The sequence below is a fragment of the Amblyraja radiata genome, chromosome 14, assembly GCF_010909765.2.
Source record: "Amblyraja radiata isolate CabotCenter1 chromosome 14, sAmbRad1.1.pri, whole genome shotgun sequence".
In the NCBI taxonomy this organism is placed as follows: Eukaryota; Metazoa; Chordata; class Chondrichthyes; order Rajiformes; family Rajidae; genus Amblyraja; species Amblyraja radiata.
In genome coordinates, this window is record NC_045969.1 from 37,521,585 (window position 1) to 37,544,505 (window position 22,921).

Consider the following 22,921-nt stretch of genomic DNA (forward strand, 5'->3'; position numbering starts at 1 on the left):
AGTCACTCACGGCTGGTGGGCTGGCAGCTCAGTCACTCACGGCTGGTGGGCTGGCAGCCGACTTACTCACGGCTGGCGGGCTAGCAGCTCGATCACTCATGGCTGGCGGGCTGGCAGCCGACTCAATCACGGCTGGCGGGCAGGCAGTTGACTCACTCACGGCTGGTGCGTTGGCAGTTGACTCACTCACGGCTGGTGGGCTGGCAGTTGACTCACTCATGGCTGGTGGGCTGGCAGTTGACTCACTCACGGCTGGTGGGCTGGCAGTTGACTCACTCATGGCTGGTGGGCTCACACACACCCACACACACACACCCTCCATCTCACACACACCCTCCATCTCACACACACACACACACACATTTAATCACACACACACACACACACATTTAATCACACACACACACACACACACATTATCACACACACACACACACACACACACACACACACACACACACACACACACACACACACACACACACACACACACACACACACACACAATCTCTCACACACACACTCACACCATCCATCACACACTCTCACACACTCACACACAACATATATATGACAGTAAAACTCTTGAATCTACTTACACGGTTGAGCGCAGCCTCTCCCATGAGCGGGACTTCCGCAGTGAGCGGGACTTCTGGAATGAGCGCGACATTTAGTTCAAGCAGCACAGTGCAGACCAACCCTTCGATTTAGTTCAAGCAGCACAGTGCAGACCAACCCTTCAATTCAGTTCAAGCAGTAGTGCAGACCAACTCTTCAATTCAGTTCAAGCAGCACAGTGCAGACCAACCCTTCGATTCAGTTCAAGCAGCACAGTGCAGACCAACTCTTCAATTCAGTTCAAGCAGCACAGTGCAGACCAACCCTTCGATTCAGTTCAAGCAGCACAGTGCAGACCAACCATTCACTTCACTCATGGCATAGAATCACAGTTCTTCCGGGGTGACTGACTCATGTCCGGCCTCCAGGGATTTATTCTCCTGGCCCCCGGAAGGGGCGTTACCTTCATCATGGTGACTGACAGGCGTGAAGACCAATCTGCTGATCTCACAATTTTTTAAACATTCATCATTTTTCATTATTTCACCGATCGGAAAAAACCTTGGGGCGGTTGAAAGAGAGGAGGACGGTGAGTAAGATGCTGAAAAAATCATAGCGATATAGGGTAGCGTTTTTCTAAAATGTATTTACAATGTGGAAAGGAAGCGGTCAAGATGAGACTTTTAGTAATAGTATAGATTATTAACAATTCCAAGGCGACTCAAATAACCACAACTAGTTGTACAGCGTGGGAACAAGCCCTTGAGCGCAACTTGCCCATGTGGACCAATATGACCCATCTACACTAGTCCCACCAGCCTGTGCTTGACACATGCCTAAATGTTTCTCAAATGTGGTAATAGTACTTGCCTCAACTACTTCCTACGGCAGCTCGTTCCATGTATATACCACCCTTTGTTTAAAAAAAGCCACCCCTCAGGTTCATCAAGATATTGGGAAAACACAACCAAAAGTTTCTTCTCAAAACTTCCAAATTAACTCGAAGGATAAATGGACTCATCTCTGTATCCCGATTCAAGCGAACAACCCCAGCATTGTGGTCCTGGTGAACACCATTAGCTGGGCCACGTCACTTGTATGCCTGATACCAGACTCTCGAAGCAAACGCTACAATCCAAGCTCTGCAATAGAACAGATGACCAAAGAGGCAAAGAAAAGAAGATTCCAGAATGTGATCAAAATCTCCTTGAAAAATGCAACATCCACGCTAATTCTTATAAATGCCTGATCCACAACAGGATGGTAACAGGAGGAGGGATTCTATAGACACCAGTAATTTCTTGACATTTTAGGGGATTTGTTCAGGAACAGTTTGTTCAAGAGGAGAATATTTGAACATTATAATGGACAGGGAGCTTTCTTTCTGCTGTGACAGTGACAAGAGGTTACTTAAAATAATCAGTATGGAGATATCATTTTGAAGCACAAAATGGCTTACAAGAGGGAAAGGTTAAATAGATAATTGTAGCTTTTAAAGGAACTTGAACAGATATTTGCAGCACGAAATGACACATGGTTTTGTGAAGTGCTTTAGATTTCTTCAGTAAATTGGTGGACACAATGAACCAAATGATAGTCCTTTCTCCAGTAATTATCTGACTTTAGGGATACAGTGTGGAAACAGGCCCTTCAGCCCACCAAGTCTACTCCGACCAGCGATTACCCCGTACACTACACACTGGGAACAATTTACAATTTTTTACTGTAGCCAATTAACCCACAAACATGTATGTCTTTGGAGTGTGGGAGGAAACTGGAGCACTCGGAAAAAATCCATGCAATCACAGGAAGAACTTACAAACTATGAAGTTTTGGTCTTTATTTCACGTTTATTAAATATGTGTGATCGTTATAAATTCTGCCGGCAGTTAGTGGGAATTCTTCAAGATGATTAATGACAGGTCTCTTTGTTGGAGGCTTTGATCTGATGCTTCACAGCACCTGATGGCAAATAAGCCCAGAAACACACAGCGGGAGATAGTTTGATCATTGTCATAGCTTTCTTCATAGTCTGCAGCATAGGAATAGCGTTGTGCAATTGGGCCAACACTACAGAGTTGCTGCAGAGAGAAGTACAGAGAACTACAGAGCAGTAGACTGGTTGCTAGAGACCTGGGTACGATCCTGACTATGGGTGCTGTCTGTTCGGAGTTTGTACATTCTCCCTATGACTGCATGGGTTTTCTCCGGTTGCTCCGGTTTCGTCCCACACTCCGAGGACGTGCAGGTTTGTAGGATAATTGACATCAGTGAAGATTGTAAATTGTCCCTGGTGTGCAGGATAGTGCTAGTGTACGAGGATTGTTGGTCGGTGCGGACTCAGTGGGCCGAAGGTCCTGTTTCTGCGCTGTATCTCTAAACTAAACTAAATTAAGACTGCATAATCCAACCCATTTTGCACTAAAAATTCTCAATGAATGCGAGGGCCAATTTGTGTGCTGGATGTACCGATAGTAGTATGATCTTCCGTCTACTTTGGAATAAACATTAATTTGCGTTAGATATTCTATCATGTAACAATTATGTCCGTGCCAGTAAGCATTGACATTTGGATCATAGAGTCATAGAGTGATACAGTGTGGAAACAGGCCTTTTGGCCCAATTCGCCCACACCGGCCAACAGTGTCCCAGCAACCCTAGTCCTACTTGCCTGCACTTGGTCGATAACCCTCCAAACCTGTCCTATCCATGTACCTGTCCAACTGTTTCTTAAACAATGGGATAGCCCCAGCCTCAACAACCTCCTCTGGCAGCTTGTTCCATACACCCACCACCCTTGTGTGAATAAGTTACCCCTCAGATTCCTATTAAATCTTTTCCCCTTCACCTTGAACCTGTGTCCTCTGGTCCTCGATTCCCCTACTTTGGGTAAAAGACTCTGTGCATCTACCAGATCTATATCTAAAGTATTTCAGACATCACACATTTTTCCTTTTCAAAGAGATCTTAGAAACCATATCTGCAGGAAGGAACTGCAGATGCTGGTTTAAACCGAAGATAGACACAAAATTCTGGAGTAACTCAGTGGGACAGGCAGCATCTCTGGAGAGAAGGATTGGGTGAGACCCTTCTTCAGTCTGAATATCCAGAGATGCTGCCTGTCCCGCTGAGTTACTCCAGCATTTTGGGTCTATCTTTAAAAAACACATCTCATTGTTTCAGTCAGGCAACCAAATAATCAGTAGTTATTATGTGGTATTTATTCCTCTGTGTCAGCACTTTATTGTAGCTATTCTAATAGCAGCTCTTTGATCTGTTTGCTTTGCACATTGGTTCAAGTTCTGGGAATATCAGTGCACTGCATTATATTAAATGTGCAGAACGGCAACACCATTTTTGGATGGTGGGGTAAACAGCCCTGCGTTATGTTTGAGTAGTGTAGGAAGGAACTGCAGATGCTGGTTTACACCGAAGATAGACACAACATGCTGGAGTAACGCAGCGGGACAGGCAGCATCTCCGGAGTGAAGGAATGGGTGACGCAGGTCGAGACCCTTCTTCAGGATTGGGCAGTGATAGAGCACCCTCGTAAAAACGGGGCTTGTTATTCCTGTGGATGATCTGGGACTGTGGATTAGACCTGCGGGGTTGTTACACATTAGTAACCATCCCTGCATTATCAAATAATACTTGAAGGCTGCACAGCCAGCCACCAGATCGACTGTCATTGACTGGAGCAAATTACGTGCTCCTGGCAGAAAGATAGACGCTTCCACTTCCATGATTTCTCTGTGTTTCTGTGCACTGGAGGAAAGATGTTGCCTAAAGTGATAGCTCTTTCAAATTGCCCTTAAGTTGACAACAATGAGAAGGCTTTTTGTTTCTAAAATTAGAAAAGCTTTTTGATCTGAGATAGCCCGAAGCCTCTTGTCTTCCTTCCTTCTATTTTTTAACTGGAAAAGCTCTTTTCTTTCTGTCACATCAGCAGCTAATTGAGTCATTAGAAAACAATGGGGAAATTAATCTATGGTTGCCAGTACAGGGTACTATATGTGCCAGTGTATTAGCTGCCTCTTCTGCTCTTCTTCACCTGTTCAGTTAAAGGGGAGTAGAAAGGATAATTCTTTAGCACCCATTTAACACGAGTGAACAGAGGCAGAACTCTGTTTCTTGACCAGTTTAATCCTCAAGCAAAAGTATGTGCTTTAGGATTTATACGTTCACGTGCACAGGAGCAGAATTAGACCATGCAGCTCATCAAATCTACTCCGTCATTCAATCATGGCTGATGTATCTCTCCCTCTCAACCCTATTCTTCAGCCTTCCCCATAACCTTTGTCACTCTTACTACTTAAGAAGCATCAGGAATCAAGGGTCAGGCCGCAACTTTACCACACCGAACCACATGTCCCATCACACTAGTCCCACCCACCTGCGTTTGGCCCATATCCCTCTATACCTGTCCTAACCAGGTACCTGTCTAAATGTTTTTTAAACATTGCTATAGTACATGGCTCAACTTCCTCCTCAGGCAGCTTGTTCCATGCACCCACCACCCTTTGTGTATAAAAGTGACCCCTCAGGTTTGTATTAAATCTTTCCCCGCAGACCTTAAACCCATGTCCCCTAATCCTGCCTAGCATGAACTCTTCATCACAATGCCAGGACTCATTCTCCCCAAGAATCAGGTGGAATGCTATGAATGTAGTGGTAAATAGGATAGACACAAAGTGCTGGAGTAATTTTACAACATGCTCTGGAGAAAAAAGATGGGTGACGTTTCAGGTCAGGACCATTCATCAGACTGCTTCTTCTACAAATGTCGTGGTAACATTTGACTGTATCCTAGTATAATTTTCCTGCATCCTTACAAAGAATCAGAATACTCTGATATTTTCACATGCGTGTGCACTTAATGTCACGATCACCTTCTCTCTGACTGGCTGCAGTTATTTTTGATTCAAGTCCAGAAACAAAGCTAACATTGCAGGAAACTACACTTGCACTGTTTCAACTTGGCATTATGCTTATGGAGCCTGTGTAAAACCTCTTCAAGCACAGTCAAGAGATTTCTCTCATTTTCTAGGGCAATCAATATATCACCTTGATTACAGAGGCAATGAAAAATGCCCTGTATCATCAGGCTTGTGTCAGCCGGTAAAGTCCTTAGAGTTGACTTTACACTACATGCTAATTTTATCCACACATTCAAACCTTTACCAGCATTTAACATCAATTAACTGTCCATATTAAAATGGACGTTTACATGGAATAAGTTAAGTTTACTCAAAAAGTCCAATTACTAACAAATTACTTTACCAGTGTTTGTGGTGTTACACTTATTTAGTTCCTCTTTAACTTGTTCTTAAGCAGTTACAGCTCTAATCTAGATAGTTGTCCCATAGTCTGAAGAAGGGTCCCGACCTGAAACGTCACCTATTCCTTATCTCCAGAGATTCTGTCTGACCCATTAAATTACTCCAGCATTTTGTGTCTTTCTTCGGTATCAACCAGTATCTGCAGTTCCTTCCTACACATCTCTAATCTAGGATGCTAAAATATTGGCCTTGCATTTCACAGGATGCAGTACGACCTCTATACAGCTTGAGGTCATTGTAGGAATCCTTGGAGATGTTCTTGTATTGTATTTGAATCTAGTGCAGACCAGCAAGTTGTACTGAAATATCAAATGATCATAAGTTAAAGGGACAGAATCAGGCCATTCAGCCCATCAAGTCTCCTCTGCCATTCAATCATGGCTGATCTATTGTTCCCTCTCCACCCCATGCTCCTGCCATCTCCCCATAACCCCTGACACCTAATCAAGAGTTAATCTCCAATTTAAAAAATATCTTTGGCCTTGGCCTCCGCAGCCTTCTGCAGCAATGAATTCTACAGATTCACCATTATCTGACTAAAGAAATACTCCTCATCTCCTTTCTAAAAGTATGCCCTTTTATTCTAAGGCTATGACCTTTGATCCTAAACATCCTTCCTTAGATGTGAGGCCCAAATATGCACACAATACTTAAAATATGCCCAGTAAATCATGTGTGCAATAAGCCAACATATCTTAGGCTCCATATCTGAGGCAGGGTGTGCTGGCATTGGAGAGGGCCCAGTGGAGGTTTAAGAGAATGATGCCAGGAATGATTGGATTAACATATGATAAGCATTTGAAGGCACTGGGTCTGTACTTGCTGGAGGTTGGAAGGATGAGGGGGTACCTCATTGAAAATTACAACTATTCACAAATTTACAACTTACCGAAGCCAATTAACCAATAAGCCCACACGTCTTTGGAGTGTGGGAGTAAACCAGGGCACCCGGGGAAAACCCATGTTGTCACAGGGAGAACGTACAAACTCCGTACAGGAAGCACCTGTAGTTAGCATCGAACCCGGGTCTCCGCCGTTGTAAGGCAGCAACTCTATTACTGTGCCACTGTGCCGGCCGCCCGAATGGGGATGTGGGAATGGTGGTGACTGTACAAAGACCCCTCTCCTGGTATTGGCAAATGTTCGCTCTTGGTGCCTAGAGAAGGAGCATGCAGTGTCCAGTAGGACACTCAGGTCTTCTATCAGTGGTATTGCAATGGGCAGTCAACAGATTAATTTATAACTTGTGTGTTTATTGTTTTATGCCCCCTTTCAAATGGGAGCACTTTAATTAAATTATTTTTCATTTAGGTTGATGTCACTGGGGCAATCCAGTGTCAGATTAATTGGCAATTAAGAGGAGCAGAAATAATGCACAAGCTTTTGCGAAGGCTTTTTCTTTCTGCGAAGATATCGCTGAGAGAAATAATTTTCAACCAACCAAAGATGAAGCAAATTTAAACGGTATCTGTATTAGAATATAGACAGGGGCTGCAAGATATAAAGAGATAACATCAATATAAATGATTTGACAGCAAAATGGCTGGTATTTAGTGTTACCCTAGCAACAAAATCAATGAACATGTCACTGGGATCTCACGGCAGATGCTTCTACTGTATCTTTAAGATTAAATTTAAAAACTAAATGAAGCACCCAGTCTCTGGAGACTCCTCAGTTACCAACCACTGGTGTAATGTCACTATGGCAACTGCACTGTCTAGCCAGGCTCAGACATGCTTTGCAATTAAACAACGGTTTCATTCCCCTGCTGCCCTGCTCTGTGATTTATTGCAGTATAATGGTGCTTGCAGACAGCAATATAAAGCACCATATTTCACTTCACAAATTACACCTCAGCATTTAGCCAAAACTCAAACAGGCATGTGGAAGTGAATGTGGGAGATCGTTGATTATATGCATGGGCACTTTGACCAAATACAGATTCAAATGCGATGACTTCAAATAACGTTTTTGCAATACGTCCTGTATTTCTTCACCAGCACAGAATCATGGCGGCAGCATTTATCAAAAGACATGTCAAACTTCCATTTCCTGATCTAATTAGCCTGCAAACGGATCAATGGCATATTTCATTCCTGCTCTAAATCATCAAATTTACCCTTGTCTCTTAAAAGGTGGTCATTTTCCAGAGAAGCCTTTGTCTTCAACATGAACTAGAATCATGAAACTACAATTAAAATAAACAGCACCAGTGAGTGTTGCAAACTTAATCCCAATTACATAGTTTCAGCCAGGTTATGAATAAATTGAAGGAATGCCAATAGAATTGATATGTAACGTCAATAAGTTTTAAAGACTAAATATATATATATATATATATATATAGATTTCATACAGAGAATTACTGACAGACTTCCCATAGACATTCACTTTTTTAGTTTAGTTTAGAGATACAATGCGGAAACAGGCCCTTCGGCCCACTGAGTCCGTGCTAACCAGCGATTCCTGCACAGTACACACTAGGGACAATTTACAATTTTTTATCGAAGCCAATTAATCTACAAACCTGTACATCTTTGGAGTGTGGGAAGTAGCCAGAGAAAGCCCACACGGTCATAGGGAGAACGTACAAACTCCATACAGACAGCACCCATAGTCAGGATCGAACCCGGGTCTCAGGCTCTGTAAGGCAGCAACTCTACTGCTGCGTCACTGTGCCTCGCTCTTGCCTAATCTCCAACCCACAGGTGCATAACTGTATGTATGCATCTCCTAAAGTCTGTTTCGTCCTAAGCTGCAAGGCCACTTTGACAAAAATTGCCAGCATTATTGTTTTTGGGACAAGGCATTTTGTGGCTCCTCAGTTGGTTTACATTGTATGATCATTTCATCTTTGGTATCTTGTCCCTCTTCACTTTCTAGTCTCTTGTTCACTACACACACACACAGGGAGAGATAACTGGATGACTTTATCTTGCATTAAACTTTATTCCCTTTATCCTGTGGGTGGCTTGACTGTAATCATGCATAGTTTGTCCAGTGACAGGACAGCACGCAACAAAAAAGCTTTTCGGTACACGTAACGATAATAAACTAAACTAAACTAAGCTTAAACTGAACTTAATCTCCATCATTCAGTCTTTAGTCTAAGAGTGACAAGTTCCTTACCGACTGCTTGAACGTTATCCATACCATGTCTACTTCAGCCCTGGAAACCTCCAATGCACCCCCACCGTGGAAGACTACACTTATTTATTTCTTGCCCTACAATTCAAGCTTCATTAATATCTTCAGTACTAAAAATGGCTGCATGCTGATAAATCCTCTTAATTATAGCAATATAAAAGATGGTTTATCAGGACTAATGAATACATTTTCAGGTTATGTGAATGGGACAACAAGAGAGCTGGATATGACAATTTCTAAAAGCATTCATCCAGTCCATGACAGTCTGGAGATACAACTATTACAATGGTGCAATGGTGCTTTATTTTCACCTATGCACTGCACAGTGAAATTATTTTTGCATAGATCACACATGTATGAGTCGCCATATTTGGGTTCCATTTACAATGAGTCCAAAGCCCGTTCCACGCACACGATGTACTGGAGCGACTCCCGATCCAGGTAAGCCCCAGGCTGCTGCAGGGAAGCCAATTAACCTGCACCTGCATGTCTTTGGGATGTGGGAGGAAACCGGAGAACACCCACACGGTCACAGGAAGAACGTGCAAACTCCACACAGACAGCACCCATAGTCAGGATCGAACCTGGGTCTCTGGCGCTGCAAGGCAGCAACTCTACCGCTGCGCCACCGTGACGCACTTGGTGGTAATGTCACCAGGAATCTGATGCCTCAGAAACTAAGCTTCTGCAAAAAGATTCATTTTGCTTCAGAGAGACTAGATCTTGATGTTAAGAATCTTACCTGCCGAAAACCCATGAACAATACCACACTGCTGTGGCAAAAGAGAAGAAAATGTCAAGGGTTCAACAAAAGCTACCAATTGAAAAGATTACAATATATTTAGAAGGTCAAATAACGGTACATAATTTCCACTACTGCTCCTTTTCAAATGCATGAATTCCATGGATAGTAATTACCAGGCGTCTGTTCTCCTTTGTTCGCAAGTACCAGTTGATATTCTGTGTCACTTCAGTACCCTAAATCCCACTAACTAAAGCTGTTAATGAAACACAACACAGAGTGCTAGAGGAACTCAGCATGTCAGGCAGCAGCTGGGAAGGGAGTGGACAGGCAACGTTTCGGGTAAGAACCTTTCCTCAGAATAAGCACCAGCTCTAATTACTGAGCTCCTATGCTGCCCACATTCCAAATAGGTGCTTCCTGTACGTAGATGACACCAAACATACATCCGTGCCATGGGCAATTAAACACTGGCTCAGCCGAGACGGCACACATCCCATGAATGAATAAAAGACAAGACTTGTCTATTCAATTATTTAAAATATTGTAATGCTGAATAAGAATGGCATGGAACTATTGTGGTGTTGCATAATTTCCAATGACCTGCCAATAGGCATGAATTTTACAAAATATATTTTTTTATAATATGCATAATGCTAAAATAAAAATTGATTCTATTTCTATCCAAAGTCCAATAGCCCACAAAGCCTATATTTCTTTGTTTTGACAAATTTTGGCCAAATTTAAATGGAGAATGTTTTAAACAAATAAATTGTCTTAAATACACTGCAATGCGCTGTAGTAGGAGTCAAAATAGTGATGAATCATTCTGTGTTCTCGAACACCAGTTGGTCGCAGAACAGCAGTCCCATGTCACTGGCAACACATTTGAACCCTCACACAACTGAGTGCGAGTGCTTCCCTTGGTGAAATGGCCAATTAGTGCTAAAATATTGACAGCTATTGTGCACGAATGCCCCCAAGAGGCGTAGGATTGAAACAAACTTAATTTTCTTAGCAGTTATTAAGAACATTGTATACCATAAAGACTGGGATTCAAATTCTGATCAACAATGGATAGAATAATAGTTTAGTTTTAGCTTAGAGATACAGTATAGAAACTGACACAAAATGCTGGAGTAACTCATCAGGACAGGCAGCCTCTCTGGATGGAAGGAATGAAGGTTTGCAGTCTGAAGAAGGGTCTTGACCTGAAACATCACCCATTCCCTTTATCCAGAGAGGCTGCCTGTCCTTCAGCATTACTCTAGTATTTTGTGTCCATCTTCGATGTAAACTAGTATCTTCAGTTCATTCCTACACAGTGTAGAAACATGTCCATCTGCCCACCGAATCCGTGCCAAACAATGGTCACCCGTACACTAGCTCTATGTTATCCCAGTTTTGCATTCTAAACAGTGGGGGCAATTTGCAGAAGCCAATTAACCTACAAACCTGCATGTCTTTGGAATGTGGGAGGAGAGTGGAGCACCCGAAGACACAGAGTCACGGGGAAAAAGTACAAAATCCTTACTGAGAGCAACAGATATATATATATATATATATATATAGATATATATATATCCTTATCCTTATAACTATAAAACTCTGATCTTGGGTGTGTGTGTGTGTGTGTGTGTGTGTGTGTGTGTGTGTGTGTGTGTGTGTGTGTGTGTGTGTGTGTGTGTGATCACATCTTCTCGAAAAAACGACGTGCTAACGGTGACATTTTACATATTCCGATAGAGATATATGCCGTGAAGTCAAAATTCGCCTTTCTGAAAATTTAATGCATTATTTCTCGAGTTATTAATCAAAATGTTCAAGAATCTGAAATAACTTTGAAAATAAAACCGACGCCACAATGGGTCTCACGCTGCCGCCCGGGGCCGCCCGCTACTGCCCGCTGCTGCCTGCTGCTGCTGCCCGCTGCTGCCTGCCCCGCTCCCCTCCACCTCCTCCTCCTCTCCACCTCATCCTCCTCTTCCCCCCTTCTCCCCCCCCCTCTCTCCCCCCCATCTTCCCCCCCTCTACCCCCCCTCTCCTCCCCCTCTCTCCCCCCCTCTCTCCCCCCATCCCCACCCTCTCTCCACCATCTCTCTCCCCCCATCTCTCTCCACCCTCTCTCTCTGCCCCTCTATCTGTCCCTGCCCCCTCTCTCTCAGCTCCTCTTTGTCTGTCTCTGCCCCCTCTCTCTCTGCCTCTGCCCCCCTCTCTCTCTTCCCTCTCTCTCTACCCCCCCCCCCTCTCTCTCTCTAGACGCGCCTGTGAGTTGGCGGCTAAGTGTGAGTGGATAGGGCGGGGTGGTGTAAAAGGAGCAAATTAATAATATTAATATAATATCAAGGGGGGTGGTTAGTGTGTGTGTTGACGCCGCAGCCCCCACCCCCCCCCCCCCCCCCCACAACCAGGCGTTGAGGGTACTTGGTCTATATATATATATATATATATATATATATATATATACACATTTTGAAAGGATATTTGAACTATTTATGGGAGAAATTTTATAAATATTATTCATAATATTTAACAAGATCTGCTAAATTGAATTATAAATATATGAAACACTTATGAAGTTAAAGATCTAATGTGTCTCCCAATTACTTTTCTTCTCCTCCAACATTTCCAGGCCTCAAACCTTAAATACTTTTCTCAAACATTTCAGTTGAGATTAGTTGCCAAGAGTTGCTGATCCTGTGAGAAACCATTTATCCGAGCTATTTCTTATGCTGAGGTTTGCTAAATAATAATTAAACCTCGTGTTTCTATGCTGCTGAACAAATTCCTCCTAGATTAGATTTTTCGCAAAATATATATGCAGTGTAATTTCAGACATCTCATCTTGACACATTGGCAAACGGGGTGAAGAGTCTGTACACAGCTGTATACCATTTTACTTGAAACACTTTCATTTTTAAAGAAAGGCAAATTGCTAAAGACTAAAGAAAATGCAAATGTTGAAATCAAGAATTTAAAAAAACCCACAGAAAGCTGGAATAGGACAGGTTTAGAGGGATATGGGCCAAACTACGGCAAGTGGGATGAGTGTGAATGGGACATGTTGGTTGGTGTAGGCAAGTTGGGCTGAAGGACCTGTTTCCATACTGTATGAATCCTTGACTCTATAACTGTGGAGGTGTAAAGGTGAGTGTTGACATTTGGGCTGAGATCCCTGATCCTCAGTACTGAGGAAATGTTGTCAGGGCATAGTGGAATATGAGATGGTGTTCTTGTAATTTGTATTTGGCTATTCCATGGCAATGGAAAAGGCTGAAGAATACCCCTGGACTATCTTTAATCAGACTTTACTGGACTTTGTCTTGCACTATATGTTATTACCTTAATCCTGTATCTGTGCACTGTGGGCGGCTTCATTTTAATCATGTATAGTCTTTTCGCAGACTGGATAGCATGTAACAAAAAAGCTTGTCAATGTATCTTGGTACATGTGACAACAAACAAACGAAACTAAACCAGAATAAAGATGAACAGGTCAATGACATTCCAAAAGCTTGGTGCCATACAAGACATAGCAACTTGCTTATAGAGGTATACGCGAGCGTCATACAGTCTGGAAACAGGCCCTTCGGCCAACTGTCCCATGTCAACTAATATGTCTCATCTATAATAGTCCCACCTCCCCGCATTCGATTCATATCCCTCCAACCTATCCTATCCATGAATCTGTCTAAATGCTTCTTAAACATTGCGATAGTATGGCCTCAACTCCCTCCTCCAGAAACTCGTTACATACACCCATCACCTTTTGTGTAAAAAAGGTTACCACTCAGGTTCCTATTATATTTTTCCCTCCTCACTTTAAACCTACGTCCTCAGGTGCTCGATTCCCCTACTCTGGGCAGGAGACTCGGTTTACCCGATTTATTCCTCTCATGATTTTGTACACCTCTATAAAATCATCCCTCATCCTCCTGCGCTACAAAATGATTAATAAGCAGATGCTTAGTTAAGTTTATTTTAGTTCAGTTTAGTTTAGTTTAGTGATACAGCGTTGAAACATGCCCTTCAGCCCACCAAGTCCACTCCAACCGATGATCACTTAAACACTAGTTCTATCCTACAACCTAGCACAATTTACAGAAGCCAATTGACCTACAAACCTGCATGTCTTTGGAATATGGGAGGAACCTGTAGCACCCTGAGAAAACCCACATGGTCACAGGGAGAACATACAAACTTTGTGTTGACACCACCCGTAGTCAGGATTAAACCCGGGTCTCTGCCACTGGGAGGCAGTTTTTCACTTTTAAAAATGTTTTTAAATTATTTCCAAAGCATTAAGGGCCTGTCCCACTATGGCGACCTAATTTGCGAGTTTAAACGAGTTTGCGCTCGCCATAAACTTGCAGCATGGTCGACACGTGGCCCTAGGAGATCACTGTAACTATCCTTCATGCTCGAGAGAAGTTCCCGCATATTTGCGGCCTCAGTTTGGTCGAAGAAAATTTTAGTGCAGTGGTAAAGGGCTCACCATGTAGTTATAGGCAGTCGAGGTAGCCCTAGGCAACTTCCTTTGCTGATCGGGCATTTTAATTGGCTCATTGGAGTTTTCAGAACCAAGGAAAACCGACTGGTAATGTTAAATGCCCATTAAACTTTATTAAAAGTTGTCTGGCTTCTTAAAAGTGTCTCCACTCCTTCTCGCCCCCCCTTCTCTCCCCTTCTCTCCCCTTCTCTCCCCTTCTCTCCCCTTCTCTCCCCTTCTCTCCCCTTCTCTCCCCTTCTCTCCCCCCCCCCCCTCCGCTCTCTAAAGGACTTACCGTACACTGTGCCAGCCGTCTTTTACCTTCCTGTTCATCGCGTGTGTGAATTTCAGACAGCGCTCCCCCGCTTTCCATGGCCCCCACCTTTGCGATGTGTGTGTGTGTGTGAGTGTGTGAGAGTGTGTGATGGATGGTGTGAGTGTGTGTGTGAGAGAGTGTGTGTGTGTGTGTGTGTGTGTGTGTGTGTGTGTGTGTGTGTGTGTGTGTGTGTGTGTGTGTGTGTGTGTGTGTGTGTGTGTGTGTGTGTGTGTGTGTGTGTGTGTGCTGACGGTGTATCCAGCTCGCAGTTTCATCGCTGAGGGTCGATCCAGCTCGAGGTTTTTCAGGCGAGTGCCCTCGAGCTTGAAGGTGGAAGACAGTTGCTGGAAATTTGCATAAGTGGGTCAGGCCCTTTAGTAAGATAAGCGGTTCTGAATACCAGCGACATTCAACAAAAAACCCAGGGTGAGAAATATTACACAGAAGGTAAAATTATGTTATATGATGGAAGATTCTTCAGAATTAGCAACTCAGCAACTCAGCTGAATAAAATCCGAATTACCTCAGACAGTTAATGGCAAAGAAATCAAGTTACTGAAAAGACAATTGTAATGGAATTTGTGAATTACGACTTTACTTTTCCGAAAGTTTAGCTGTGTAAAGATTTCCGAGCTAAAATTAAAATATTTTTTTCAGAACTTCCTCTTGTCTAGTAATAGATGGAGGATGTTGATCTGCTTATTGCAAGCATTCTGTTAATTAAAGATATAGTGAATGGTCGACCAATTATCCTCAAAAATGCTAATACATTTTCTGGATATACAAAAGTAGTGTTGATTAATAGTTATGACATTCATGAAAAAAGCAACAAATTTGATTCTATCAAAATAAATGTGTCTCTTTTCAGATTCTGCAGATGAAAGTAAACCCTCTGAAAGTGCCCAAACTGAAGAGGTTAAAGGAGATGAAAAGAAGGCCACGGTGGAAAATGCCTGAAGATGGAAGGTCCCAGCCCCAACTACTCTCTCCCCTTTGATGTGTGGACCATTCCCCGTATGGCTAAAGGCGGGAAAGTTTTCCAGTCAAACAGTGTGGCTTAATTTAAATGTTCTTGGTGTTGTTCTGGCAGTTTGATGATCATCATTTGGAATTTTTTGCACTGTACAAAATTTCTCTGGCTCTCTGTCTCACTGTTTGCAATGTTATTTTACGAAGTAAAAATGTAAGTGAAAATGGTATCCTTTTAAATGTGATTGGAATGAATATCCATTTGTTTTAAGAATAAAGCAAAGTGGCAATTATTGGTGGGTAAGGCCTCATTTTGATCCTAACTTTGAGGTTGTTATTTATCTTCACAGCAATCTCCATTTAATTGATCAAATAATATTTAATTGTAATCTAACTAATTGCAGTCTAACTAACCTGATTTTAGTTTACCCAACAATTCATGAATATTTGATGATTATGTCACTGCCTCGTAACTTATACACAAGTGTCCTGTTGACATATGTTTGTTGCATGACCTTTGACAGAATTACATTACGCAATTGGGAGAGGAGTGTATTGATTATTTAATTGCTATTCAACGGCAGCCTGCAGATATAAAATGTGACTAGCTGACTTCTATATTCCTCTTTCTTTGATGTTTTCTGCTCTGCCCTGCAATTTGCTGCAATACTGTTATCAGTTTATCTTGATGGATGCCCTATGCTGTTCAGCAGTAATCTGGTAAAAAATATTGAAAACAAAGTCTGCTATTTTGCCTATTCACATTAAATAGGGGGAAAATTTTACAGAATGCAAGAAAGGTCCTCATTCGATTTTATGAAAGCAGCTAAAAATAGGGAATAATAAGAGCTGACAGAATGACAGAATTCAAAAGGCATTGGATAATTTGACTATTATACATAGAAAATAATGCATTTGGGGATTTTTGCATGAATTGTACGCCATTTTACATAAATGTACTGCCTGTGTGTATCAAACACCACAGTCAATTGGCACATGATTCCAGACAAAAACCCATGCATTTATTCATTGGGAAACATTGAAAAAAAGAGCAAAACCCATTGTGCCGTGCTTAAATACAAATGCCAATAATGGGTTTAACATGTGTGAAAGTACTCTTCTTTGCTATCAGATCTCCAACAGTTCCTGGACAGGTTTCCAATTCCAGCTCTTCAACTCCCTACGCATTCGAGAAAATTTTCATTTCATTCACAACAGGGCTAGCTAGCACAGAAACTGTCTCCAGTAATGCACTGCGGGGAAATTGATTCACGTTGCTGCCTTAACTACAGGTCCTCGCACCATTCCAAAGACACATGCAGCATGTATGAAAGAATTAGCATGAGCGTTGATCTGGTGTGGGGGAAACAAGAGAGCAAGAGTAAGTTTGTTCATCTATTGGAAGTCAATGAAAGAGCCAAAATCACATCAGTGTCCCTCGAACCCGCAAAACATCTCCACTTACAGACCTCTTCACATGTCTACAGGGCTGTGACTCACACGTTAGCCTCAGGGCATTCCAAATCCTTGACTATTATTGTAGCACTTCTGGTGATATCCATTACAGTCATTGCTAGAACATACTTTTGCTGGAAGTTTGGCAGCTTTTCTTAAATTATTAGTTGCTTTAACATATTCAGCAAAAGAGAATTGTGGACAATTTAAAAAATATTATGCCTATGCCTGGAAGAATATTCAATTGCTATTATTGAGATTCCATATAAAGTGTTGAGTTAGCATTGGTAACACATTCTGAGAATGTTACAAAGCAGCGATGCATTTGACAAAATAGATCATCCTTGTTTACACACATGTATTATATTCCTCCCACTTACAGAACAATACATTTGAATCATTTACTTCATCACATTACTTTTAAGGCAATAACCTGGCTTTGAAAAGTTAACCTCTGTTGGGAATCATAAGTTTCATAAGTGTAACAAAATTCTCAAATTTCAAAATTGAACAAGTCAGATTCCTTCAGAATTTGGCAAAAAGCAGGATAAAACATATCAGGTCTTAATAATATACTATTAAAACTATCTCTGCACCTATAATAAAAATGAAAGTTTTTCCTGAATATATTTCAAGACACATATTCCTTGCTGAATAATATCATCAATATTATGCACACTCAATGGGCAATATCTTCACTGTGCAAATCTGAATTCAGTATATCTTAAAATGCAAGTTGCATAGCGTTCAATCGATTCATTGGTTTGAAATAATAATGAGAACATTTAAAAATGACTTGATATATCAAAATAGATAGGAATGCACAATCCGTTTTAACTTCTAGCTTTTTTGCCACTTAACCAAAACCAATTAAAATACATAGCAAAAAGTGTGAATCTTATTTTGATAAATACTTCCAACATTTCCAAAGTGTGATTTTAATTGGTGATTAGTTTAAAAGGCACGGTAATATACCTAACTTAACGGCAGAAATAATAGTTATATTATTTTTTATTAATTGGAAACATCAAGACTGGAAAATGCATTCACTAAAACATATTCCTACACCTGGGCTGATTATATGAATGTGTGCAACTCATGACAATCTTAATTGAAGCAGAGTTGATCCAATCTTCTTACCAAGTTTCACAGAGGAATTGTTCAACTGTTCTTACCTGAACTTTGCACTCCGATATTTTACTATTGGTGGTGCGAGAAAACTCATTTTTGGAAATATACCCAAAAGGTAGGTCCTGAAATCTATAATAATAATTAATTGAGAAACTGAAAAAAAGTCTTCATCTAGTTTCCTCTTCTGAAAAATTGGTAATTTAACCTAAAACTCTGAGATAGTTAACATTGGACTCTGGAATCCAGCTATTTACGACGCACATTGGCAATTAATAATTACTAGTGTTGTTGATTTTCTGGCCATTTTCCCTTTCTGGCAAACAAAAACAAAATGTAATTCACTTTTGTAAAAGTTCCATCGTTGCTTTAAAAAACACCTATAATTCCCAAATCTAAATGCTTCTGGTTCTCGACGTCATCCATGATGACGTACCATAAATATAACCAAAGTTAATGACATTTAACCCAAGTGCATAATTAGTGTTCATCTCTGGTGCCATCAGTTGACATTTTCAATGCCCAATCTCTTAGAAACAGTTCTACTTTTCGACAATTGTTTATTGTAGCTACAATTAAAATTGGGAATTGTTTCCTGCAATTGTTGCCACTGTTATTGTGAAAATACATGAAAGTTTGGTGAAAACTCCAGGGATTGAGAAAATGGCTATAGAGGCCGACAAGGGTATACCAATTACTTAAATTTCTGTGGGAAATGCAGAGGGGAGCATGAAAGGGCCTGGAAACAATCCAATCTACTTTTCTTGGCTTGGTTAAATAAGTACATTGTGAAAACATTGTGAATCTCAGCACAAGAAATATATTTTTAAAATATATTGCCAAGCTTTCTATACCTCTGCTTACAAATAGGCAGCACTAAATCAGCTTTCTGGTTGGTATTTGCATACCACAAAATGCTTTTGCTATGGGTAGTTACTTGTACCTTGTTACATGTTACATTAGTGCAGTGGCATTGTTTTGTTAACCTTGGGCTAAATAATCTAATCCACTGGCTGTTATTCAGCCTTGTAGCTGCCAGAGAGAATGATTGCAACATCAGATATAACTGGCTTTGCCTTGTTTATTCTGCAAGGTATTTGGCTGAAGTTTATTATTCACAAATTGAAGTTAATAGGGAAATGAAGGAAACTGAATTTTAATAATGATTCCAGCCCCAAAGTAAACATAAGGAATGCATATCAGTGCAGTGAGATTTCATAGGTCAGACCAAACAATAACATGGTTGTTTAAAATGAAGTTTTGAACCTACTGTTTTTAAGATGAACATAACCAAAATAGGAAATGTTTAATATTGTTCTTGAAGTGACTTTTTATAATGCTGTATCAATATAATCCTATTCATTAATGTGAGCATGAATTGCCTTGCCATTTGAATAGACTGCAATCTTTTTGCCATACCAGAAGCAACTGCATTAAGTGTCTTCTTAGAATGACAGTTTACAGAGGTAGTACGAACTAAATGCATAGAGGTCACCTCCCAATTTTAATCAGACAGTCTCTTAAACCTCACCAAGATAGAATCATGGTTAGTGGACTGGAAGTGGGTGTACTTTGTAACACATATATTTGTAATAGTCCAAGTAGCAATTTACAGGTTTGTTCATCAGAACACAGGGGACCACTGTAGCTACAATTGTAGGCATCCGTCAACCATTTTAGTAATTGACCGCTTAATAATAGGTTTCACAGGCTTCTAGATAAGTTGCAAAGATGGTGGCAATGGTGAAACAGGCCATGGATAGCAGGCGACTTTAACAAAAGCAATTACTTGGTGGTGGGAGGTAGGATTTAAAATTGGGTCACAATCCAGCTCTATTTGAAGCAAGCTTAGAACCCTTGGTCTCCTCTTTTTTTTAAAATTAAAAATAAAACAAAACTAAGTTAAGGAAGAGTTGAGATTCTGTACGCATGCTGGTCTTAGGTTTCAAATTGTACCAATGTTGTATTTGTTGGAGCTGTACTTTTGACTTGGACCTAATTGATGCTTAGGCTGAAAAGTTTTTAAAAAAGGCTGCGTGTATATTTCCAACTGCATTGCCACAAATTGAAACTCCAGCAGATACTAAATCTGTTGGTAGTATGATTGTTATGGATAATTTCTCAGTATGTTGCCTATCTTTACATGAAACAGGTCAAATGTAATCAAATGACAGGTGAGAACCGTCATTAGCCACCTTAAATGTCATGTAGTCTATTTTACATCTGTCTCAGTAATAATCGTGTAATTTAGAGTGTGATAATCTTGTATGGAAAACCTTCCCCTTCTAAGTTGGTATGTTGAATCCACTGCAGTACAGTGCCAATTAGGCTTTAAGATCTTGCACAAAGTAGAGAATATATTTTACGAGGATGTTAAAATGAGGCCCCAGGTGTCCTATTGGTAAATCCTATTGAACACCATAAACGCCAATATCATCATGCTTAACCATAAGGCTCAGACAATGTACAAGTGTGTTTTACGAATTCACCATCCTCAGAGCACAGAGTTTGTAGTTGGAAACATACATTTCTTTCAGCCTTAGTGAATTTTTTGATTGCCTTCCTGCCTACTTGATTGGCCACTGCCTTACGCAATCCTGATCTACTTGCTTGGTGCCGTTGAGTCCTTGTGATGTTCTGTAGTGCTTGATTGCTGGTATTTTTGTACTGGTAAATTATTTTTACTCAGCAGTAATGATATTCTGAATTTGTGAGTGTGTGTAATCGGTGTGGCATCTAAGATGGCTGATGCAGAATGTGGCCTGCCTTTTTTTCACAAAACGTTAGAGAGACAATGGGGAGAATGAAAAAATAAAAGTCACCAGTCTTCACAATATTCACGTCTTTGGTGTTTCCTTCTTAAGTATAACTTTCTCTCCAGACAGAACCCATTGATATTTATTCGTAAAATGTTATTTTATATGGTTACTTCATCCCATTCCAATATTTGCCTTTTTTTCATGTTAAGTGAAAAACAGCACAGTAAATGTGAGGTTTTACAACAATATAAGTTGTGCGAAACAGAAAGTGAGCATTTACAAAACTGTCAGACTCAAATTAATGTTGCACAAAGTGCTGGAGTAACACAGCGGGTCAGGCAGCATCTGTGGAGAAAAAGGATGGATGATGGTTTGTGTCAGAACCCTTTCTCAGACTTCAGTCACCCATCCTTTTTCTCCACAGATGGTGCCTGACCCACTGAGTAACTACAACACTCTGTGTCTATCTTCGGTATAAATCAGCATCTGCAGTTCCTTTCTACACAGGCTCAAATGAATGTTTGATAACTATATACATCATTAGACACTTAAGAAAGGTCCCCATCCAAGACGTCACATATCCATGCTCTCCAGGTGCTGCCTGACCCACTGAGTTACCCCAGCACTTTGTGTCCATTAAATCATTAAGATTTTGGCCCTGTAATTATAGTAACTGAAACTTACCCTCAGGTGAAGGGGTAAAGATTTTATAGGAATCTGAGGGATAACTTTGTCACACAGAGGGTGGTGGGTGTATGGAACGAGCTGTCGGAGGAGGTAGTTGAGGCAGGTACTATAGCAATGCTAAAGAAGCAATTGGACAGGTACATGGATAGCAGAGGTTTAGAGGGATATGGGCCAAACACAGGAAAGTGGGACTAATGTAGATTGGACATGTTTGTCAATGTGGGCAATTTGGGCCAAAGGGCCTGTTTCCACACTGTAAGACTATGACTTATTATCATGTTTTTCTGAGAATGTCATGTCACTCTGTAGCCTGTTTTGAGAAGTTATGGGAAGATTCACATCCTTACTTACTAGCGGAAATTGACAGAAGCCGATTAACCTACAAACCTACACTTCTTTGGAAGGTAGGAGGAAACCAGAGCACCTGGAGAAAACGCATGCGGTCACAGGGGGAACGTACAAACTCTGCACAGACAGCACCCATTGTCAGGATCGAACCTGGGTCTCTGGTGTTGTCAGGTACCTGCTCTACCGCTGTGCCACTTTGCTGCCCCCATAAGTATAGAAGTTGGGATGTAATGTTAAAATTGTACAAGGCATTGGTGAGGCCAATTCTGGAGTATGGTGTACAATTTTGGTCGCCTAATTATAGGAAGGATGTCAACAAAATAGAGCGAGTACAGAGGAGATTTACTAGAATGTTGCCTGGGTTTCAGCAACTAAGTTACAGAGAAAGGTTGAACAAGTTAGGTCTTTATTTATTGGAGCGCAGAAGGTTAAGGGGGGACTTAATAGAGGTCTTTAAAATGATGAGAGAGATAGACAGAGTTGACGTGGATAAGCTTTTCCCATTGAGAGTAGGGAAGATTCAAACAAGAGGGCATGACCTGAGAATTAAGGGACAGAAGTTTAGGGGTAACATGAGGGGGAACTTCTTTACTCAGGGAGTGGTAGCGGTGAGGAATGAGCTTCCAGTGGAAGTTGTGGAGGCAGGTTCGATTTTATCATTTAAAAATAAATTGGATAGGTATATGGACGGGAAAGGAATGGAGGGTTATGGTCTGAGTGCAGATAGATGGGACTAGGGGAGAATAAGTGTTCGGCATGGACTAGAAGGGCCAAGTTGGCCTGTTTCCGTGCTGTAATTGTTATATGGTTATATTATATGGTTATAATTTGGAAATTAAGTGAAAAGCTGTGGCACACTCGAGGTTGGATGCCCCCAAAACAGTAAGAGCTCACACATAGCTTGAGAGAAGTTGACATGATCTACGAAGATTGTCTTGAATGGAATGAATTTCAGAAGCATTTGTTACTACATATTATATTTA

At 41.2% G+C, this 22,921-nt stretch overlaps 1 protein-coding gene across 1 annotated transcript in view; it reads left to right on the forward strand.

The window, feature by feature from the left end:
• gap43 (growth associated protein 43) overlaps positions 1 to 20,980 on the forward strand; it is a 125,791-nt gene extending 104,811 nt beyond the window's left edge. Inside the window, exon 3 of the mRNA XM_033033152.1 lies at positions 15,461 to 20,980. Coding sequence (XP_032889043.1) covers positions 15,461 to 15,549 — 89 coding nt within the window. The 3' untranslated portion in view covers positions 15,550 to 20,980. The remainder of the gene's footprint in view (positions 1 to 15,460) is intronic.
• Positions 20,981 to 22,921: the final 1,941 nt, after the last annotated feature.